The following is a 24111-nucleotide window of genomic DNA, read 5'->3' as shown; positions in this document are numbered from 1 at the left end:
AAAGTGAATGACCTTCATTTAGGCAATAGTTATTTAACTGTTTGTGTGTTTTACTGGACATGGACATTTGAAACAAAGCAGTATTCACATTCTGTTACCTGATGACTTTCTCTGATTTGCTTTCCTCCGAGATATTCTTGAATTTCTGGCCACTGCTCCTGCCTCTGGTTGTAACCGGCGTTTCTTCCTTCTCTGGAAACATCATAAAAAATGATGTTAGGAGGTGAAACTCTGTCGTTTTAGAGAACATATGTTAGAACTTATTACCAAGATCCAGTACATGAAACAATCAATACTTGCCTTTTGTCACTTTGACCAGTGTAACGTCCTCCTATAAACAAAGTAAATGTATGTTATTATGTAAGCAAAACAATAAACATTCCATTGCAAATGCTATAAGTCAGTAATACAAAACTAAAATAAATATTGAACAATAGAGATTATTTGTCACATAACATGTTTATATTCTTTACATTAAATCTATTGTTATATTTAAAAACGTACCACAATTTCAACAGTATACTCCATTGCTTCCTGTATGCGTGATGTCACTTTCTCCATTACACCCTCATTTTCAGCCCCCACACGGCTCGCCACAGAGTGCTCCGTAAAGGGGAGGTACTTGGATAAGGCTGAGGGAAGAAATTACAATTCCATAATTTTAGTGAGAAATGTCTCTGTTCAAGACATACAGTGTCATTCTAGCATCCTAAGTACAGCAATATAGAAACTTAGGCTATATTGTGCACGTCTGGGATGTGCACGTCTGCCATTTTAAACCTGTGATAAACATACAGCTCAGACCCATAGCCTGGATCTTGTTGGCTATGTTAGTCCTCTGGCTGGGTCTTCCAACACTCTCCACCTCCCACAGCAGGTCTCTGTCGGCCGGGTACAGGCTCAGGTACTTCCCACACACTGGAAAACGATAAGAAGTTGTTAAGGAAGTGGACTGGTAGACTGATGGCTGCAGGTTAGGAGAGGATAGGGAATGTTTTGAAATCTTTCAACCATCCTTGTATTTCTCTGTGTGAACATTGTAAGTATTTCAACAACTAATCAAATGTTATTTGTCACATGCGCCGAATACAACAAGAACTTAACCGACAATGCTTTAAGAAGTTAAGAATAGAAATGAATAAATAATAAGGTATGGGGAGCGGGGGAATCTATTAAATAGCGCACCTCTAACTTTGTACAGTACTAATGCAATTAGTAATGCCATTAGTTGTGCAATCTAGTTTGTGTGTTTATTGTTTGAAGTGCAATAGTGTAATAATTAAATTCTCTTTTTTTATTTGTATTTATATACTACAATTTGTTTATATTTGTCTCTGTTACTTCTTTCTGAGTCTTATTTTTGTATATATTTATATAGTCTTAAATGTTATGATTATTTATTTGTGTTGTTCCAAATGTCTGAATAAAAATGACAGTTAGTGCAGAATGGTGCTTTTTGTTGTTGAAAGGGGGGGGGGTTCATCCAGGGAGCCATACAAGCTAGAACTGCCACTGTGCACCGGTACCGCTTGCCGTGCGGTAGCAGAGAGAACAGTCTATGACTAGGGTGGCTGGCTGGAGTCTGACAATTTTTATGGCCTTCCTCTGACACTTCCTGGTATGGAGGTCCTGGATGGCGGGAAGCTTGGTCCCAGTGATGTACTGGGCCGTACACACTACCCTCTGTAGTGCCTTGCAGTCGGAGGCCGTACAGTTGCCATACCAGGCAGTGATGCAACCAGTCAGGATGCTCTCAATGGTGCAGCTGTAGAACCTTTTGAGAATCTGAGGACCCAGGCCAAATCTTTTCAGTCTCCTGAGGGGGAATAGGCTTTGACGTGCCCTCTTCACGGCTGTCTTAGTGTGTTTGGATCATGATAGTTTGTTGGTGATGTGGACACCAAGGAACCTGAAGTTCTAAACCTGCTCCACTGCAGCCCCATTGATGAGAATGGGGGTGTGCTCGGTCCTTTTCCTGTATTCCACAACTAGTAAAAAAGGTTGATGATTACCTTTGTACATAACTTTTGAAAGGGGGTATCTCAACCCAAGGCAGTCCTCTTTGAAACATTCAACAAAGTTCTCCAGCATTTGAAGGCCCAGGCCGTTGTCACGGTGACACTTCCTGACGAATATGGAGTCCATGATAGGAAGCTGATAGCACTGGGTTAAGAAGGTACTGCACAAGCTGCCTATAGGGAGAACAGGAAAACATATGGAGACTCATGACTACAGTAAATAGTCAGAAACATATATAGAATGTACACTGAACAAATATATAATCGCAACATGTAAAGTGTTGGTCCCATGTTTCATGAGCTGAAATAAAATACCCCAGAGATGTTCCATACGCACAAAAATCTTATTTCTCTCAAATTTTGTGCACAAATTTGTTTACATCCCTGTTACTGAGCATTTCTCCTTTGCCAAGATAATCCATCCACCTGACAGGTGTGGCATAACAATAAGCTGATTAAACAGCATGATCATTACACAGGTGTACTTTGTGCTGGGGACAATAAAAGGTCACTCTAAACTGTGCAGTTTTGTTACACAACACAATGCCACAGATATTTCAAGTTTTGAGGGAGTGTGCAATTGGCATGCTGACTGCAGGAATGTCCACCAGAGCTGATTCCAGATAATTTAATGTTTATTTCTCTACCATAAGCCATCTCCAATGTCATTTTAGAGAATTTGGCAGTACATCCAACTGGCCTCACAAACACAGACTGGGTGTATGGCGTTGTGTGGGCAAGTGGTTTGCTGATGTCAATGTTTTGAACAGAGCGCCCCACGGTGGCCGTGTGGTTATGGTATGGGCAGGCATAAGCTACAGACAACGAACACAATTTAATTTTATTGATGGCTTTTTGAATGCACAGAAATACAGTGATGAGATCCTGAGACCCATTGTTTTAAAGGTATCTGTGACCAACAGATGCATATCTGTATTCCCAGTCACGTGAAATCCATAAATAAGGGCCTAATAAAATTGATTTCAATTGACTAATTTCCTCATATGAACTATTACTCAGTAAATTCTTTGAAATTGTTGCATTTTGCATTTAAATTTTCATTCAGTATACAGTGCCTTGCAAAAGTATTCACCCCCTTGGCATTTTTCTATTTTGTTGCATTACAACCTGTAATTTAAATGGATTTTTATTTGGATTTCATGTTATGGACATACAAGAAATAGTCCAAATTGGTGAAGTGAAATGAAAAAAAAACAAGTTGTTTCAAAAAATTCTAAAATATTAAAAACCGAAAAGTGGTGCCTGCATATGTATTCACCCCCTTTGCAATGAAGCCCCTAAATAAGTTCTGGTGCAACCAATCACCTTCATAAGTCACATAATTAGTTAAATGAAGTCCACCTTTGTGCAATCTAAGTGTCACATGATCTGTCACATGATCTCAGTATACACACACCTGTTCTGAAAGACATGAGAGTCTGCAACACCACTAAGCAAGAGGCACCATCAAGCAAGTGGCACCATGAAGACCAAGGAGCTCTCCAAACAGGTCAGGGACAAAGTTTTGGAGAAGTACAGATCACGGTTGGGTAATAAAAAAAATCAGAAACATCCCACGGAGTACCATTAAATCCATTATTATAAATTGGAATGAATATGGCACCACAACAAACGTGCCAAGAGAGGGCCGCCCACCAAAATTCACGGACCAGGCAAGGAGGGCATTAATCCGAGCGGTAACAAAGAGACCAAAGACAACCCTGAAGGAGCTGCAAAGCTCCACAGCGGAGATTGGAGTATCTGTCCATAGGACTACTTTAAGCCATACACTCCACAGAGCTGGGCTTTACGGAAGAGTGGCCAGATAAAAAGCCATTGCTTAAAGTAAAAAATAAGCAAACACATTTGGTGTTCGCCAAAAGGCGTGTGCTCTGCTCAGATGAGACTAAAATTGAGCTTTTTGGCCATCAAGGAAAATGCCTGGCGCAAACCCAACACCTCTCATCACCCGGAGAACTCCATCCCTACAGTGAAGCATGGTGGTTACAGCATGATGCTGTGGGGATGTTTTTCATCGGCAGGGACTGGGAGTCTAGTCAGAATTGAAGGAATGTTGTATGGTGCTAATTAGAGAGAAATTCTTGAGGGAAACCTGTTTCAGTCTTCCAGAGATTTGAGACTGGGACGGAGGTTCACCTTCCAGCAGAACAATGACCCTAAGCATACTGCTAAAGCAACAGTCAAGTGATTTAAGAGGAAACATTTGTAATGTCTTGGAATGGCCTAGTCAAAGCCCTGACCTAAATCCAATTGAGAATATGTGGTATGATTTAAAGATTGCTGTACACCAGCAGAACCCATCCAACTTGAAAGAGCTGGAGTTTTTTCTTGAAGAATGGGCAAAAATCCCAGTGGCTAGATGTGCAAAGCTTATAGAGACATACCCAAGAAACGTGCAGGGGGGGGGGGGGGTGAATAGTTATGCACGCTCAAGTTCAGTTTTTTTGTCTTATTTCTGGTTTATTTCACAATAAAACATATTTTGCATCTTCAAAGTCGTAGGCATGTTGTGTAAATCAAATTATACAAACACCCCCAAAAATTGATTTTATTTCCAGGTTGTAATGCAACAAAATAGAAAACATGTCAAGGGGGTGAATACTTTCTCAAGCCACTGTATATACACACATTGGAAAGCATACAATACATATAAACGTCTATGCCAAAATGCGCATTGGCTTTGTGAGTTAGGAACTATCTTTGTTTTGCACACATATGCTGTTCTGTATTTAAACATTTCAGTATTAAAGGTCACCCATAGTTTACTAAACAGCACATAGACACTTGAACTCAGCTCTACTCCATAATACCTGATGTGTGACAAGAATTGAGCATCAATGCTTTTATCTTCAATGTTAATGCCAGGTTCCTTACCTGAAGGTTTGACTGAGTAGAAGCCGACTGCCTGTCCGTCTTTCCAGAGGATCTTGGCGTTGTCGCTCTCCCCGTGGCAGAGGAAAGGTAGTTCGTCTGAACTCATTTCCATGGCTCTGTACACCACACGATTCAAAATGTACAGGACTATCCTCTCCCCTAGAGTCTCCACCTATAGAGGAACACATAGCAAAACAGACAACCACATCAGTCAGCACCCCTGTGTGTCTCATTCAATTCACTGACCCAATACTATCTAATTCTTGTTAAAAAAAAATAATAATAAAAACAAACCCACAAATATATACCTATTGTCTCTTGGATGCGTCTTATTTTACATTTACTTTTGCAGCTGTATAATAATTTCTGCAACAATAGTGAGAACTCTTACACATGCTATTTTTCAACAACCAGGTGGTGTATTAGTACACATACAGCTAAAATAGTTTTCAAAGATAGTACCTCCACACATCCATCTCTGGCAGGGTCTGCTGTTTTTAGGATGTCCTCCAGTGACCACCATCGATCCAACAAGTACAGCCCCACCGCTGATAGAGATAACACACACAACAATTACATACAATACAAACCCTTTATTCAGTACTTTGTTGAAACACCTTTGGCAGTGATTACAGCCCTGATTCTTCTTGGGTATTTGGGGAGGTCCTACGCACTCTGGAGCAGGTTTTCATCAAGGATCTCTCTGTACTTTGCTCCGTTCATCTTTTTCTTGATCCTGACTAGTCTCCCAGTCCTTGTTGCTGAAAAACGTCCCCACAGCATGATGCAGCCACCACCATGCTTCACCGTGGGGATGGTATTGGCCAGGTGATGAGCAGAGCCTGGTTTCCTCCAGACGTGACGCTTGACATTCAGGAGTTCAATCGTGGCTTCATCAGACCAGAGAATCTTGCTTTTCATGGTCTGATAGTCTTTAGGAGCCTTATGGCAAACTGCGAGCGGGCTGTCGTGCCTTTTACGGACGAGTGGCTTCCATCTGGCCACTCTACCATAAAGGCCTGATTGGTGAAGTGCTGCAGAGATGGTTGTCTTCTGGAAGGTTCTCCCATCTCCACAGAGGAACTCTGGAGCTCTGTCAGAGTGACCATCAGGTTCTTGGTCACCTTCCTGACCAAGGCCCTTCTCCCTCGATTGCTCGGTTTGGCCGGGCAGTCAGCTCTAGGAAGGGTCTTGGTGGGTCCAAACTTCTTCCATTGAATAATGATGGCGACCACTGTGTTGTTGGGGACCTTCAATGCTGCAGACATTTTTTGGTACCCTTCCCAAGATCTGTGCCTCGACAGATTGCTCTATGGACAATTCGTTCAACCTCATGGCTTGGTTTTTGCTCTGACATGAACTGTCAGCTGCAGGACCTTATATAGACAGGTGTGTGCCTTTCCAAATCATGTCCAATAAATTGAATTTACCACAGGTGGACTCCAATCAAGTTGTAGAAACATCTCAAGGTTGATCAATGGAAACAGGATCCACCTGAGCTCAATTTCGTGTCTCATAGCAAATGATCTGAATACTTAAAGTATTTCTGTTTTCTATCTTCAATAGAAGAAAAAAAAATCCGCTTTGACGTTGTGGGGTATTGTGTGTAGATTGATAAGATGTTTTTTTCATTTAATACATTTTTGAATATGGCTGTAATGTAACAAAATGTGGAAAAAGTGAAGGGGTCTGAACCATTTCTGAATGCACAATATATTGACTAAGAATACAATAAACTTTTAGAAGTACTATATGTACTGCTTTTAAATACATATTATTACATTGTTAACTGTTACAATTGGTAAACATTTTCATGATTCATTTTACAGTTCCTGAAGGCACAAAAGACACAGTGGCATTACACTAGCCTTAGGTGGGGGGAGGGGGGGCGGGGGGGGGGGTCCAGTTTATCCATTAGCAGTCTCCATTTTGTGTCAACATCATCAACAATTTCCTCATAAGACCTCATTTACCTGTAAACTGGTCCTGTGGGGAGAACAGGGCGAGGACTTTCTGTCTCAGGTCGGCTCCATACAGAGGGACGAAACCCACATTGGAAAGCCCAATGGGCATCTGGGTGAGGACAGGAGCACAAGATCAAAATTCAACCATTTAATTTATTGGGGTATAATTTAGCATATAGTAGAAAAATGCTAGGGAAGCTGTACATTTGAATTCCATCAAATAGGCTACTTCCTATGAAAAGGGGCAGATTTCATAATATAACTGTTTTGTCGTTTTAAAGAGGCGAAGCGGACCTGGAATAACTGTAGCACTGGAAGTAAGTAAATCTAGCCAAGGCAGATTCAATGACAGATTTTTGGCAGTCAAATCTGACTAATTTCAGCAAAGTAGGAGTATGTCACGCGTCACTACTTCACAGGAGAGCCATTTGAACGTAAACATTTTTTGGTAGAAATGCCATCTGGAACTTGCCAACTTCCATGTGCCTTAATAACAAACTTGTATGCCATCTGTAAATACAAATACAATTGTTAGCCAATCATGGCTAAAGGTATTTTCTTTTTCTGTGGCTAAACCTGAGCTGATGTGTTCGTAATCCTTTCTAACGCAGCTTTTTTTAAATTATGTTTTTAAAGATATCACGTAGTAGAACTGCAAAGGGGTCGCTCTCCACTTTCCGAGGATCAAGTTTTTTGAAATCGGTATCAACACTGTGGAATTAGAGTATGATAGCTAAGGAGATGAAGAAAATTCTGGCGTTTGATTGCAAATATGCAGACAAAGTCGAAAAGAGAACACACAGAAGGCTGTTGTATAAAACAGCGGTCTCTGGATTACATCTTCAAACTAAGGCAACCATGATATCCGCGACAGAGAGGGAGAAGCGTCCATCCATGTATACGGGTGAGATTGTCTAGCTAGCTACATTTTCAGATATTACACGTTTCTAACTTTTTTGGTCAAAAAGTTGGGTTAATTTCAAGTTAAAGCGTACTGTTAGCTAGCTAGTTAATGTTAGCTTGCTGGCTTGCTAGCTAATGTTACATGCATGATCTGTGTAATAATATTATTCGTATCTCAGAGCCATTTGCATTGCTAGTTATAGCCTAATGTTAGCTAGCTAGCTATCATTGAACCTGGTTGGTTAGCTCCCTGCAGATTCATGCAGGGTAGTAACATTATGAGTTGGGATTATGGTTAATTGTTTAGCTAGCTAGTTAAATGTCTAATCAAAAGACTCCACTGTGACAACTCTCGATAGACCTAGCTGGTAAATTCGTCAGAATAACTGACACATTTACAAACGCGCAACACCTGTTGAATATGGCTGGTGTCAGTAAACGTTTGCAAAAAAAAATCATTATCAAAACGCAGCACAGTTGCAGACACCAACGCTCTGGGTAACATAAAAACAGCCTAACCAGCTCTGCTAGGATGAGTAAAATGGTCAGAGTGAGCTGTTCTGTCTGGAAGTATTTAGCAAGCTAACCAACCTTAGCCAGTAAGCTGGGGTGCTTGACTGCTGTTGTTAGGTCAGAATGCTTGGATCAACCCGACTCCTCGGCCAGATCGTCTAAGGTGCGCTTTGAACGCTCCGAGAGTGAAACGCTCTGAATTTACCAACTGACAATCTGACAACAATCTGCGTTTACGGTACCCCCAGAGCGCACTCTAAACACACTCTGGTACACCAGATTGAATTTATGAACACACCAGTTAGTCGTGAAATCTTTGGTTGTTTAGTACATGGCCTCACATGAATTCTTAAAGAGCTGGGTGGGGCTAAAGCTTAAGAGGGTGTGAACGATGCTGAATAGGTGTAGACAAAGAAGAGCTCTCCAGTAGGTGTACCAAAACATTCAAGGGACATTTTCTCATAAGTGAGGTTATAAGTTCATCAATTTTCCAATGTTCCTCAACTGTATGGTATGATATACAATTCTCTAGCTCTGAGTCTGTACTTTGATCCAATGTAAAAAACACAATTTCAAAATTTGCTACATAAGACTGAATCGAGCTAGTCGGTCACAAATGCAGTCAAAGCTCCTTTACCTGTGTGGATTGCTGAGGGTGAGGTGTTTACCTGTGTGTTGTTGGCGAGGGTGAGATGTGCAGGTGAGTCTGGATTGCTGTGGAGGATGCTGTTCATGTAGTCCTGGGCTGATCTCTCCAGGACCTCTTGGGTCACGCTGGCCAGGCCGTCCACAGGGAACTCCATTCCTACAGGAACACAGAGCAGTCAGTCACCAGAGATCACAGATAAGCTCTGTGAAGACACCTCGTATTTATTTATTTAAATAAATCGTTATTTCACTAGAGAAGTCTCATTTAAATATATTAATCTTGCAATGGAGCAGTGTTAGAAGGGAATCACTCGGATCACTCAGTCAGAAAAGACGTGGTTATATTTCTACATTTCTTTTATTATTTATTTAACTGGGCATGTCTCATTGTCATTTCTGGAACCTTTGAAAAATCAGTTGCATGACATAGACATGACGCTTATTTTGGGAGAACACTAGTTCAACTGTTGGTTGGAACTGAGCTCTAAGTATATTGCATATTGACATGTGGCTGTAATGGTACCAGACAGTACAGGGAAAGCATTGACGTGACTTGCCTCCATCCCTACTGCCATAAACTGCACTGGAGGACTACAGATCAGTGGTTATTAACACTACAACTCCCACAATACAGGTCACTGGTGGATGAGAAGATTTAGCCTAACAAACTGAGAGTGTAATTCTTAGTACTTGTTGGAAAGCCAGCAGCAGACAAGATTGTGCACTTTGCAGATCTACAGAACCTATGTGAGAGAGTGATCTGTGTGTCTTCTAACATTAGTATTGTAACATTATCTTTTGTAATTAAATGATGTCTTGTTATCTATCTATTTGATTACTATAGTCTGTTGTAGTTTATCGTAATTCATTATATTAATCTAATGCATTTGTCATATATTCTAACAAAGAAAACATCTCTCAGCCCTGTCATTCAGAGTGCATAACATGATCAACAAAACAAACAATAGTCTAGACTACCATGGCTCGTCTGTGCAGGGAAGAAGAGGAGATTACACGTCTGCTGAGATGTCATTGTCATCTAATCTAATCCACGTGTCACAACAAATAACAATAATCCTGCTTCGATCTTTCATGCTCACTTGTGTGTCTAACTAATGGTTGTTTTATCTTCACTCGGACAACAGAAGAGAAAGGAAATAGATGGTGGATGCTCTTTTCTATTTAATAGTCAACATTCAATGAGATGTAATTGGAAACAGATGCAAGTGAAAGATGTCACTTTTTATAGAATCGAATTCTATAAAATCCCTGTGGTCTTTAAAATGTTTGTACTTAATTAAGCAATAATGCCTGAGAACCGTGGAATTATCCTGTGGTAACTCCCAACAAGGGCTGTTCTGACATGCTGACCATACTGCGCACTTTGCCTGCCTGAATGTTGCAAAATAAATGTACACCTACATGTTATTCAATCATTTCATCCAAACTGCTTGCAAGCGTCTGCGTAGCCAGGTGCTAAAATAGAACTTAGTTCTAAACTCAGCAAAAAAAGAAAAGTCCCGTATTCAGGACCCTGTCTTTCAAAGATAGTTAGTGAAAATCCAAATAACTTCCCAGATCTTCATTGTAAAGGGTTTAAACACAGTTTCCCATGCTTGTTCAATGACCCATAAACAATTAATGAACATGCAACTGCAGAACGGTCGTTAACACACTAACAAGCTTACAGACGGTAGGCAATTAAAGTCACAGTTATGAAAACTTAGGACACTAAAGAGGCCTTTCTACTGACTCTGAAAAACACCAAAAGAAAGATGCCCAGGGTCCCTGCTCATCTGCGTGAATGTGCCTTAGGCATGCTGCAAGGTGGCATGAGGAAAGCAGATGTAGCAGGGCAATAAATTGCAATGAGATGCCTAAGACAGCACTACAGAGAGGTGCAGTGACGCAGTGGCAGACCATGTGTAACAACACCTGCACATGATCGGTACATCCAAACATCACACCTGCGGGACAGGTAAAGGATGGCAACAACAGCTGCCAGAGTTACACCAGGAACGCACAATCCCTCCATCAGTGCTCAGACTGTCCGAAATGGGCTGAGAGAGGCTGGACTGAGGGCTTGTAGGCCTGTTGTAAGGCAGGTCCTCACCAGACATCACCGGCAACAACATTGCCTATGGGCACAGTCGCTGGACCCGTCAGGACTGGCAAAAAGTGCTCTTCGCTGATTCACTGGTTTTGTCTCACCAAGGGTGATGGTCAGGGTGACATGACCCTCCAGCATGACAATGCCACCAGCCATACTGCTCGTTCTGTGTGTGATTTCCTGCAAGACAGGAATGTCAGAGTTCTGCCATGGCCAGCGAAGAGCCCAGATCTCAATCCCATTGAGCACGTCGGTGATCTGTTGGATCGGAGGGTGAGGGCTAGGGCCATTCCCCCCAGAAATGTCTGGGAACTTGCAGGTGCCTTGGTGGAAGAGTCGGGTAACATCTCACAGCAAGAACTGGCAAATCTGGTGCAGTCCACGAGGAGGAGATGCACTGCAGTACTTAATGCAGCTGGTGGACACACCAGACACTGATTGTTACTTTTGATTTTGACCCCCCACCCCCCTTTGTTCAGGGACACATTATTCCATTTATGTTAGCCACATGTCTGTGGAACTTGTTCAGTTTATGTCTCAGTTGTTGAATCTTGTTAACTTCTTATGGGCAGGTGGGATGGTAGCGTCCCACCTGGCCAACATCCGGTGTAATTGAAACTACAGTATTCTAAATATTTAACTTTCATAAAATCACAAGTGTAATACATCAAAATAAAGCTTAACTTCTTGTTAATCCAGCCGCTGTGTCAGATTTCAAAAAGGCTTTACGCCAAAAGCACACCATGCAATTATCAGAGGACAGCGGCCGCATACAAAGCATGAAAAAGATATTTCAACCAGGCATGTGAAAGTCAGAAATAGCGATATAATTAATGCCTTACCTTTGATGATCTTCTGCTTTGGCAGCAGCTAATGGGGATCCATAATTAATTAAAATACAAATGTGGGGCATGTAGTTTCAGGCATTTTTTTTACACCTGCTACGTTAGGTTAGCTGGTAAATGACGTTTGATCAGCCTAAAGCTACCTGTAAGCTGTTTTAGACAGTCAACTAAAATATGACACAAAATGTAGCACTGACTTGAAGTAACAATAGATATTACCTGTTAGGTAAGATCTCTGTTTGTGACCTTCAGTACAATCAACTAAACAACTTACTGAGTTTGTCAACAAATCAGGCATTTAGCTAGCATGCCCTGTTGCCATTGGGGGGTTGGTTCCATCCATAAGGCTGTACCCATAGTGCTGGAAGTGTAACTATAAGATGTTCTGAAAGAGCTGCAAAACCTGGACCCGTACAAATCAGCTGGGCTTGACAATCTGGACCCTCTATTCCTGAAACTATCCGCCGCCATTGTCGCAACCCCTATTACCAGCCTGTTCAACCTCTCTTTCATATCGTCTGAGATCCCCAAGGATTGGAAAGCTGCCGCAGTCATCCCCCTCTTCAAAGGGGGCGACACCCTGGACCCAAACTGTTACAGACCAATATCCATCCTGCCCTGCCTATCTAAGGTCTTCGAAAGCCAAGTCAACAAACAGATCACTGACCATCTTGAATCCCACCGTACCTTCTCCGCTGTGCAATCTGGTTTCCGAGCTGGTCACGGGTGTACCTCAGCCACGCTCAAGGTACTAAACGATATCATAACCGCCATCGATAAAAGACAGTACTGTGCAGCCGTCTTCATAGACCTTGCCAAGGCTTTCGACTCTGTCAATCACCGTATTCTTATTGGCAGACTCAGTAGCCTCGGTTTTTCGGATGACTGCCTTGCCTGGTTCACCAATTACTTTGCAGACAGAGTTCAGTGTGTCAAATCGGAGGGCATGCTGTCCGGTCCTCTGGCAGTCTCTATGGGGGTGCCACAGGGTTCAATTCTCGGGCCGACTCTTTTCTCTGTATATATCAATGATGTTTCTCATGCTGCGGGCGATTCCCTGATCCACCTCTACGCAGACGACACCATTCTATATACTTCCGGCCCGTCCTTGGACACTGTGCTATCTAACCTCCAAACAAGCTTCAATGCCATACAGCACTCCTTCCGTGGCCTCCAACTGCTCTTAAACGCTAGTAAAACCAAATGCATGCTTTTCAACCGTTCGCTGCCTGCACCCGCACGCCTGACCAGCATCACCACCCTGGATGGTTCCGACCTTGAATATGTGGACATCTATAAGTACCTAGGTGTCTGGCTAGACTCTAAACTCTCCTTCCAGACCCATATCAAACATCTCCAATCGAAAATCAAATCAAGAGTCGGCTTTCTATTCCGCAACAAAGCCTCCTTCACTCACGCCGCCAAACTTACCCTAGTAAAACTGACTATCCTACCGATCCTCGACTTCGGCGATGTCATCTACAAAATTGCTTCCAACACTCTACTCAGCAAACTGGATGCAGTTTATCACAGTGCCATCCGTTTTGTCACTAAAGCACCTTATACCACCCACCACTGCGACTTGTATGCTCTAATCGGCTGGCCCTCGCTACATATTCGTCGCCAGACCCACTGGCTCCAGCTCATCTACAAGTCCATGCTAGGTAAAGCTCCGCCTTATCTCAGTTCACTGGTTACGATGGCAACACCCATCCGTAGCACGCGCTCCAGCAGGTGTATCTCACTGATCATCCCTAAAGCCAACACCTCATTTGGCCGCCTTTCGTTCCAGTTCTCTGCTGCCTGTGATTGGAACGAATTGCAAAAATCGCTGAAGTTGGAGACTTTTATCTCCCTCACCAACTTCAAACATCTGCTATCTGAGCAGCTAACCGATCGCTGCAGCTGTACATAGTCTATTGGTAAATAGCTCACCCATTTGCACCTACCTCATCCCCATACTGTTTTTATTTATTTATTTTTCTGCTCTTTTGCACACCAATATCTCTACCTTTACATAACCATCTGATCATTTATCACTCCAGTGTTAATCTGCATAATTGTAATTATTTGCCTACCTTCTCATGCCTTTTGCACACAATGTATATATAGACTCCCCTTTTTTCTACTGTGTTATTGACTTGTTAATTGTTTACTCCATGTGTAACTCTGTGTTGTCTGTTCACACTGCTATGCCTTATCTTGGCCAGGTCGCAGTTGCAAATGAGAACTTGTTCTCAACTAGCCTACCTGGTTAAATAAAGGTGAAATAAAAAAAAATATAAAAACACAGTGCCTACCATGGGGAACCATTTTGTGGCTAAACTTGGTGTGGGGGGGAGGGGTGTAAGTCAGATAACCAAAATATCTGAACACAATATCTGAACCTAACTTCACTTCAGTCCTTACTCTCTGAACAACCCCCATCTCAGTCCAGCTTGAGAAGTAGTAGTCTATGTGCCAGAGTCCTACCCACCTACCCAGACACCTCCCACCCCCTTCCCATCCCAAGAAGACGAGGGAACAATAGACAGTGGATAGATCAGGGTATTGTACTTGAAATGAGAGCACGTGTAGCTATATGCACCATTAAACATACTTACAGTGCCTTGCGAAAGTATTCGGCCCCCTTGAACTTTGCGAACTTTTGCCACATTTCAGGCTTCAAACATAAAGATATAAAACTGTATTTTTTTGTGAAGAATCAACAACAAGTGGGACACAATCATGAAGTGGAACAACATTTATTGGATATTTCAAACTTTTTTAACAAATCCAAAAACTGAAAAATTGGGCGTGCAAAATTATTCAGCCCCCTTAAGTTAATACTTTGTAGCGCCACCTTTTGCTGCGATTACAGCTGTAAGTCGCTTGGGGTATGTCTCTATCAGTTTTGCACACCGAGAGACTGACATTTTTTCCCATTCCTCCTTGCAAAACAGCTCGAGCTCAGTGAGGTTGGGTGGAGAGCATTTGTGAACAGCAGTTTTCAGTTCTTTCCACAGATTCTCGATTGGATTCAGGTCTGGACTTTGACTTGGCCATTCTAACACCTGGATATGTTTATTTTTGAACCATTCCATTGTAGATTTTGCTTTATGTTTTGGATCATTGTCTTGTTGGAAGACAAATCTCCGTCCCAGTCTCAGGTCTTTTGTAGACTCCATCAGGTTTTCTTCCAGAATGGTCCTGTATTTGGCTCCATCCATCTTCCCATCAATATTAACCATCTTCCCTGTCCCTGCTGAAGAAAAGCAGGTCCAAACTATGATGCTGCCACCACCATGTTTGACAGTGGGGATGGTGTGTTCAGTGTGATGAGCTGTGTTGCTTTTACGCCAAATATAACGTTTTGCATTGTTGCCAAAAAGTTCAATTTTGGTTTCATCTAACCAGAGCACCTTCTTCCACATGTTTGGTGTGTCTCCCAGGTGGCTTGTGGCAAACTTTAAACGACACTTTTTCTGGATATCTTTAAGAAATGGCTTTCTTCTTGCCACTCTTCCATAAAGGCCAGATTTGTGCAATATACAACTGATTGTTGTCCTATGGACAGAGTCTCCCACCTCAGCTGTAGATCTCTGCAGTTCATCCAGAGTGATCATGGGCCTCTTGGCTGCATCTCTGATCAGTCTTCTCCTTGTATGAGCTGAAAGTTTAGAGGGACGGCCAGGTCTTGGTAGATTTGCAGGGGTCTGATACTCCTTCCATTTCAATATTATCGCTTGCACAGTGCTCCTTGGGATGTTTAAAGCTTGGGAAATCTTTTTGTATCCAAATCCGGCTTTAAACTTCTTCACAACAGTATCTCGGACCTGCCTGGTGTGTTCCTTGTTCTTCATGATGCTCTCTGCGCTTTTAACGGACCTCTGAGACTATCACAGTGCAGGTGCATTTATACGGAGACTTGATTACACACAGGTGGATTGTATTTATCATCATTAGTCATTAAGGTCAACATTGGATCATTCAGAGATCCTCGCTGAACTTCTGGAGAGAGTTTGCTGCACTGAAAGTAAAGGGGCTGAATAATTTTGCACGCCCAATTTTTCAGTTTTGGATTTGTTAAAAAAGTTTGAAATATCCAATAAATGTCGTTCCACTTCATGATTGTGTCCCACTTGTTGTTGATTCTTCACAAAAAAATACAGTTTTATATTTTTATGTTTGAAGCCTGAAATGTGGCAAAAGGTCGCAAAGTTCAAGGGGGCCGAATACTTTCGCAAGGCACTGTAAATAAACATATGCACACACACCCATATAAAAACACTCACTGCATGCACGCGCACACATACTATGAATGGAAACATAAACAACCCACACACACGCACACACACATGTATGGACACCTGAATAAATATCAACACATACAGTATGTATAGACCACAGTCTATGGGGTATGGATATATGAAAGCACACACATACTGTATACACAAACACTTTCCATGTGGTCTGTTCTAGTGCATACCCCACATAGTATACCCCTCCCTCTTCCCTTCCTAACCCTTCAGAAAATAAGATCAGCGGGCAGACCATAAAGTTCCCTGTACTTGCAGGACGGGTTACCTCAATCTCCACCATATTTTATAATAATACTAATACTTGATTGCATTTATATATTGCTTTTCCAGATGCTCAAAGAGCATAAATAGTAAGTGGAAAACTTACCTCATTCACCACTCACTTTACTAGTACTTGTCTCATTACAATGCAACTTGTGAATGGGTTATCAATATCAAGTTCAAGCTATATGTCTGTGACACTTTCACATCCAAAGCAATAGAGTACATAATGTACTCTATAGATACTGTGGTTCCTCCTTTAAAAGTTATGTCATACTGTGGCACACCTTGTGGGCTGCTGCAGCATTCTGTGGCACGTTATCTAATTGTCAGCCATTTATTCTGTTAATGCAAGTTATTGGTAGTTTGACCACCAGAGGGTATCTTTGAGAAGCATTTCCTGGAATGAGTAGGTGTGTGCAAAATTTTGACTGGTACTTGCTTAATTCATTTGATTAATATTATAGTGTTTCTATTCAATGAAAATGAAAAAGCCTCTGGGTATATTCCCACCGTTTCGCTCTCGGAGCGCACACTGGACGTTTGGGCTGAGGAGTAGTGTTGATTTGAGCGTTCTGGCCTTACAACTGTAGTCAAGCACCCAAGCTAACGTTGGCTAGCTTGCTAGCTCCTTCCAGACACAAGTGAGACCCCTCAGACCATTTTACTTGCCCTAGCAGAGCTGGTTAGGCAGTTTTCGTGTTAACCAGAGCATTAGTGACTATAACTGTGCTGCTGGAAACAAATTAAGTACGTTTTTTTGCCAATGTTTACTGACACCGGCCATATTCAACGGGTTTTTAGCGCTCGTAAATTCATTATTCTGCGGTCTGGTACACTCAGACGAGAGTGCTCTGAAATCGGAGTAGATAAGAGCAGATTTACGAAAGCACACCGAATGTCCATTGAGAACGCACAACGACTATAACATTTAGGGAACTTAAGAATGACAGGAATAATCAAGTCAATAAATGTTGGGTAGTTAAATAGCCTATAGTTAATATACTGTCAAGTTTGATGTATAGGTACTAACGTTGGGTAGACAGCTAACATACCGGTACATACTGCTGTAATGATATGCTATGTGGTTCGTAAGGAGTAAAACGAGTCCTATATCGACATAACCTGAAAGGCCGCTCAGCAAGAAAGAAGCCACTGCTACAAAACCGCCAAAAAAGCCAGACTACGGTTTGCAACTGCACATGGGGACAAAGATCGTACTTTTTGGAGAAATGTCCTCTGGTCTGATGAAACAAAAATAGAACTGTTTGGCCATAATGACCATCATTATGTTTGGAAGATTATGTTGATATATTGAAGCAACATCTCAAGATGACCTCAGTCCTATAGAACATTTGTGTGCAGAAATGAAAAAGCGCGTGTGAGCAAGGAGGCCTACAAACCTTTACACCAGCTTTGTCAGGAGGAATGGGCCAAAATTCACCCAACTTATTGTGGGAAGCTTGTGGATGGCTACACGAAACGTTTGACCCAAGATAAACAATTTAAAGGCAATGCTACCAAATACTAATTGAGTGTATGTAAACTTCTGACCCACTGGAAATGTGATGAAAGAAATAAAAGCTGAAATAAATCATTCTCTCTACTATTATTCTGACATTTCACATTCTTAAAATAAAGTGGTGATCCTGACTGACCTAAAACAGGGAATTTGTATTAGGATTAAATGTCAGGAATTGTGAAAAACTGAGTTTAAATGTATTTGGTTAAGGTGTATGTAAACTTCCAACTTCAACTGTATGTATTAATTTGTGATGCTATCCTTGATATGATCCTGCAATTGTCACATGCTACACATGCACATGGATCTATCTATCCAGTGTTTTTCTGATTTGTTATAAGGGAAATTATGCTTATATTATACAGGAAGTATTATTAAAGAGATGCTTTACATTGAAATACATATAGAGATGTAGTAGTAGAGTTAATGATCCATGGTCAGCTTTCCATTTCACCTCCTGATGATTATGATGACTGACCGTGTTAGAATGAAAAAAAAAACAAAGCTTAATCATGCTTTCTCTCTATCCATCTGTCTCTCGTCTGCAGGTATGTTTTGATGTGAGAGAAGAAGCCAGTCCCGTCATCACCACCTCACCCGCTCTTAAGATAACCTCCTGGCCGACTGGGATCCCAAAACTGGTTAGGAGATACCGCTAGAGACACTATGTAATTGCGATGAACTGAGAGAATATTAGGGTAGCACTGTACATCTTTATCATATGCTGTCTTCCCTCCTCCTATGTTTTATCTATTTCCTTTTCTGTCTTCTACACGTCTCTCCCCACCTCCTCTTTCATCCTCTTTTTTTATAATGCCCACCATATGTGCATTGAAGTACATATTGAACTTGTATTTATAATATATTACAATTATAATATTTATAATCATGTATTTTGTATTTATAACACATGGATAATAACATTTCAAAAAAGTGTTTCACATTCTCCACTGGTTGAAATGAAGTATCTCATTGGAATACTACACCTATCCTGTGTCCTCAGTTCGGGTAAGATAATTTAGTCCTTGTTGAACTTGCTATAAAAAAAAGTTGGCTTACGACTGAGTCAGAAACTCTTGCCTGTCCCACAGTTAATATTAGTTGGATAACTGGCTAGCTAGCTAAATGACCACTACCAACTGTAGCTTGATTGCTTCCTGTTATGAATTCCATTTGTAGCTAGGTAGCTTTGTTTGGACTTTGTTTGTTTTGTATGCCGCACTATGTTATGAAGCACGCTGGCTATGTCTATTTTGTTACTTTGTTTGTTTTCTAGCTAACTAGTTGGCCATGAAGAGTGGTGGATGCTAGCCAGATAACAAACTGACTCATCCAACGTGTTGATTGTTTTCTTTGGGTGAAAACAATGTCTGCTCTACAATTTGAGATTGTGAATTCACAAAGCTAAAGCCTGAATATTTGCAGAAGATCCTGCACTACTACCCTGCCTCTAAAAACATAGTTTAATATTTCTCCTTTCCCCTGTGTCAGATGTCACTACGAGATGGACTTCTCTGAGAAATCAGTACATATACATAAAATGTAGCAATCCAATCTAACTTGAAGATCACACCCTGCTGTTTTGATATGAGAGGGAATATGTAGGCCTAGCTACATTCAATGCTTCTTTTCTGTTTCTTAGGATGGGCCTGAAGACAGACACAGCCTACAAAGGACCCCCTCACCCACAGATGAGGCCCAGGTCCAGCGACTACAAGCACAGTTACCTTCACAACAACACACAACTATGGAATTGGGGTGGCTCCTCTGACAATCACCCTCAGGCATAATGGAAATAAATGGTGCAGATGAGACAAGAGAGGGGGCAGATGAGACAGGCAAGACCCTGGAGAAACTCTTAGAATCTGACAATGCCTTTTCCTAGTGGACGAGGAGCTTGGGACCCATGGGCCGATCCTAAGAGTGTGAACGCACCAAGACAATGCTTACACTGAACAAAAATATAAAGACAACATTGAAAGATTTAAAAGATTTTACTGAGTTACAGTTCATATAACAAAATCAGTCAATTGAAATAAATAAATTGGGCCCTAATCTATGGATTTCACATGACTGTGAATATAGATAGATACCTTATAAAAAGGTAGGGGCCTGGATCAGAAAACCAGTCAGTTTCTGGTGTGACCACCATTTGCCTCATGCAGCACGACATTGATCAGGCTGTTGATAGTGGCCAGTGGAATGTTGTCCCACTCCTCTTCAATGGCTGTGCAAAGTTGCTGGATATTGGTGGAACATGCTGTCATACACGTCGATGTAGAGCATCCCAAACATACTCAATGGGTGACATGGCTGGTGAGTATGCAGGCCATGGAAGAACTGGGACATTGTCAGCTTCCAGGAATTGTGTGCAGATTCTTGCAACTTGGGGCCATCCATTATCATGGTGAAACATGAGGTTATGTCGGCGGATGAATGGCATGACAATGGGCCTCAGGATCTCGTCACGGTATCTGTGTGCATTCAAATTGCTATCGATAAAATGCAATTGTGTTTGTTGTCCGTAGCTTATGCCTGCCCATACCATAACCTCCCCGCTACCATTGGGGACTCACAACATTGACATCAGCAAACCGCTTGCCCACACAACGCCATACACACTCTCTGCCATCTGCTCGGTACAGTTGAAACCAGGATTCATCCGTGAAGAGAACACTTCTCCAGTGGCCGTCGAAGGTGAGCATTTGCACACTGAAGTCGGTTACGACATCGAACTGCAGGCAGGTCAAAACCCTGGTGAGGATGACGAGCATGCAGATGAGCTTCCCTGAGACGGTACATAAAGCGCTCAGCATTTAAACAACATTTTGTTGTATTAAATCATTATAGTCTATCAATTGTTCATATAGGCTGTGGCTTACTAAGAATTAAATAAAATTCAACAAAAAATGAGTGCCTTTTGAATTCATTTTTAGAATTCATTTTTAGAAACACGACTTTGGCCAGTCTGTGGCATCAGGTTCATGCGATGGTGACGGTAGAGCAAGTCAGCAGCGGATAATATCCTCTCCACACTTGCAGAGCCACTGGGGATGCTAAACACCCTTTTGGCTACTCTTGCCAGGCTGGGCAGAGATGCAGAGTTGTTTTAAAAAAAAAATTTGTATAGGTAGGCCTAAAGGTTATTAAGCAAAAAATAACTTCTGGATACACAGAAATCATAACTCATTTGTATACATTGAGAGAACTGTAGGCATTTTTATTGTATTTCGCACGACAATCTATTCAATAATTCACATGGAAACATATTGCTCCATTATTAAACAAATATATTAGAAAACACACTGCTATGTACAACCTAAAAGGGTTATTTGGCTGTCCCCATAGGAGAACCCCAAAGGAGAACCATGTTTTGTTCCATTAAGGTTCTACATGGAACCCAAAAGTGTTCTATCTGGAAACAAAAACGGTTCTACCTGGAACCAAAATGGATTATCCTATGGGGCCAGCCGAATAACTATTTGAAACCATTTTTCTAAGACTGTAGAGGCATACATTTAAACATAAGAATCTGCAACTTGCATTTAGCCTATGGAACCCCATTGGAGGAGAGAGTAATTATCATTTTCCCTATCCATAGAAAATCCACTCTAGAAAATACCTTCTATTCATCATCTCTTACATAACGCATTGTGCATGGTGCTGGTTTGATTTGGGGATGTAATCACGGTCTGTTGGACATTTAACAAAGTCTATGTCCTGTTTTTGGAACATTTTGTTCTCGACATATTGTGGGCATCACTACGCAAGGAAAGTGAAAAGATTTTATGAGATACATGCAGCTTGTTATACAACGTAGTGCGCTGTTTGTTCTATAAAGCTTTCAGGAGTCACTGGGTTCAAACTATACCTAATCCAACCAGTGCGTCCGAGATGCTCAGGCCGCTCATTGTGCCCTAATTCTCTGCTCCAACTCGCTCAGTACTTGCAATAAAAATACCGAATTCTTCACCCATAGGTACAGAACGAACGCGGCGCGTAATAAAGCCCAAGATTACAATATAACTCACCTTCGTTCTATTGAAGAATATTTTCTCCACGAAGAAGTAGTATCTTTATTTAGTTAAATTCCGTGCGTATGTGCTGTGCTTGTTTGAGGGCATGCTCGCCACATGCCCCGTGCCCAAGCGGCCAACTGAAGATAAGCGAATACAATCTCGTTACATAATCGACTTACCCTGCGGCCAAAATACATGTTTGAACATTTAAATTACCTCAAAAGACTGTATCTCTTCTGTCTTTCTAAATTATCACATAGCCAAATATAAGTATTATTGAATAAGAAAATAATTGAGATCAAAATAGATGTATTGATGATAAACTATTATTCCACGAAATGTTTTGTATTATAAACTGGGTGGTTCGATCCCTGAACGCTTATTAGTTGACAGCCGTGGTATATCAGACGGTATAAAATGGGTATGACAAAACATGTATTTTTACTGCTCTAATTACTTTGATAATCAGTTTATATTAGCAATAAGGCAAATCGGGGGTTTGTGGGAGAATGTCTGAAGGGAGAATGTCTGAGGTGGGGGTGATGTGTCAAAATAATGATTTACGATTATGTAATTACAACGTAATTAAAAAGTTGAGTGAAAACAATAATCTCTTCAATAAAGATATTTAGAAAAGGATGAGATGACAGAGCAAAAAATAATGGGAAGAAAATAGAAAGAAAATAACCCTTCTTTTTTTCATGCTATTATACATTCTTTTAAAATAATGGAATTTACATTTTTGAAAAAAACATGTAGGGGGTGGATCAGATTTAATGTTGCAGATTTAATGTTGCAGATAGATTGTCGCTTCCATCAATGGAAGTTGTCAACATAATTTCCAATCACCTATATTTTGGGGGGTAAATATATATATATATATAAATATTTATATATACAGTTGAAGTCAGAAGTGTGCATACACTTAGGTGAGAGTCATTAAAACTCGTTTTTCAACCACTCCACAAATTTCGTGTTAGCAAACTACAGTTTTGGCAAGTCGGTTAGGACATCTACTTTGTGCATGACACAAGTCATTTTTTCAACAATTGTTTACAGACAGATTATTTCACTTATAATTACTGTTTTGGAAAATTCCAGAAAATTATGTCTTTAGAAGCTTCTGATAGGTTAATTGACATAATTTGAGTCAATTGGAGATGTACCTGTGGATGTATTTCAAGGCCTACCTTCAAACTCAGTGCCTCTTTGCTTGACATCATGGGACAATCAAAAGAAATCAGCCAATACCTCAGAAAAAAAATTGTAGACCTCCGCAAGACTGGTTCATTCTTGGGAGCAATTTCCAAATGCCTGAAGATACCACGTTTATCTGTACAAACAATAGTACGCAAGTATAAACACCATGGGACCACGCAGCAGTCATACCAGACATACCAGACGCATTCTGTCTCCTAGAGATCAACATACTTTGGTGCGAAAAGTGCAAATCAATCTCAGAACAAAGCAAAGGACCTTGTGAAGATGCTATGGGAAACAGGTACAAAAGTATCTGTATCCACAGTAAAACGAGCCTTATATCAACATAACCTGAAAGTTGCTCAGCAAGGAAGAAGCCACTGCTCAAAAAACGCCATAAAAAAGACAGACTACTGTTTGCAACTGCACATGGGAACAAAGATCGTACTTTTTGGAGAAATGTCCTCTGGTCTGATGAAACAAAAATAGAACTGTTTGGAGTGGCTATCACAAAGCCCTGACCTCAATCCTATAGAACATTTGTCGGCAGAACTGAAAAAGCGTGAGCGAGCTATGAGGCCTACAAACCTTACTCAGTTACACCAGCTCTGTCAGGAGGAATGGGCCAAAATTCACCCAACTTATTGTGGGAAGCTTGTGGAAGGCTACCCGAACCGTTTGACCCAAGTTAAACAATTTAAAGGCAATGATACCAAATACTAATTGAATGTACATAAACCTCTGATCCAATGGGAATGTGATTAAATAAATAAAAGCTGAAATAATTTATTCTCTCTGCTATTATTCTGACATTTCACATTCTTAAAATATCGTGGTGATCCCAACTGACCTAAGACACAGAATTTTTACTTGGATTAAATGTCAGGAATTGTGAAAAACTGAGTTTAAATG

General features: G+C 41.1%; 1 protein-coding gene across 2 annotated transcripts in view; it reads right to left on the bottom strand.

Annotated features, from left to right (window-relative positions):
• Positions 1-22099, bottom strand: part of LOC139411216 (axoneme-associated protein mst101(2)-like) — a 29198-nt gene extending 7099 nt beyond the window's left edge. Inside the window, exons 1-10 of one of the 2 annotated variants that reach the window (XM_071157216.1) lie at positions 22012-22099; positions 8962-9098; positions 6887-6986; positions 5376-5461; positions 4914-5085; positions 2013-2192; positions 796-918; positions 505-632; positions 301-331; positions 99-192 (exon numbers count right to left, since the gene is read on the bottom strand). In XM_071157216.1, coding sequence (XP_071013317.1) covers positions 99-192; positions 301-331; positions 505-632; positions 796-918; positions 2013-2192; positions 4914-5085; positions 5376-5461; positions 6887-6986; positions 8962-9096 — 1049 coding nt within the window. In that variant the 5' untranslated portion in view covers positions 9097-9098; positions 22012-22099. The remainder of the gene's footprint in view (positions 1-98; positions 193-300; positions 332-504; positions 633-795; positions 919-2012; positions 2193-4913; positions 5086-5375; positions 5462-6886; positions 6987-8961; positions 9099-22011) is intronic. The other variant, XM_071157217.1, reaches the window with a different exon arrangement.
• Between the last annotated feature and the right edge of the window lie 2012 nt (positions 22100-24111).

This window comes from Oncorhynchus clarkii, chromosome 6 (genome assembly GCF_045791955.1).
Source record: "Oncorhynchus clarkii lewisi isolate Uvic-CL-2024 chromosome 6, UVic_Ocla_1.0, whole genome shotgun sequence".
In the NCBI taxonomy this organism is placed as follows: domain Eukaryota; kingdom Metazoa; phylum Chordata; class Actinopteri; order Salmoniformes; family Salmonidae; genus Oncorhynchus; species Oncorhynchus clarkii.
Note: the sequence above shows the minus strand (reverse complement) of the source record. Positions and strands in the feature narration are given on the sequence as shown.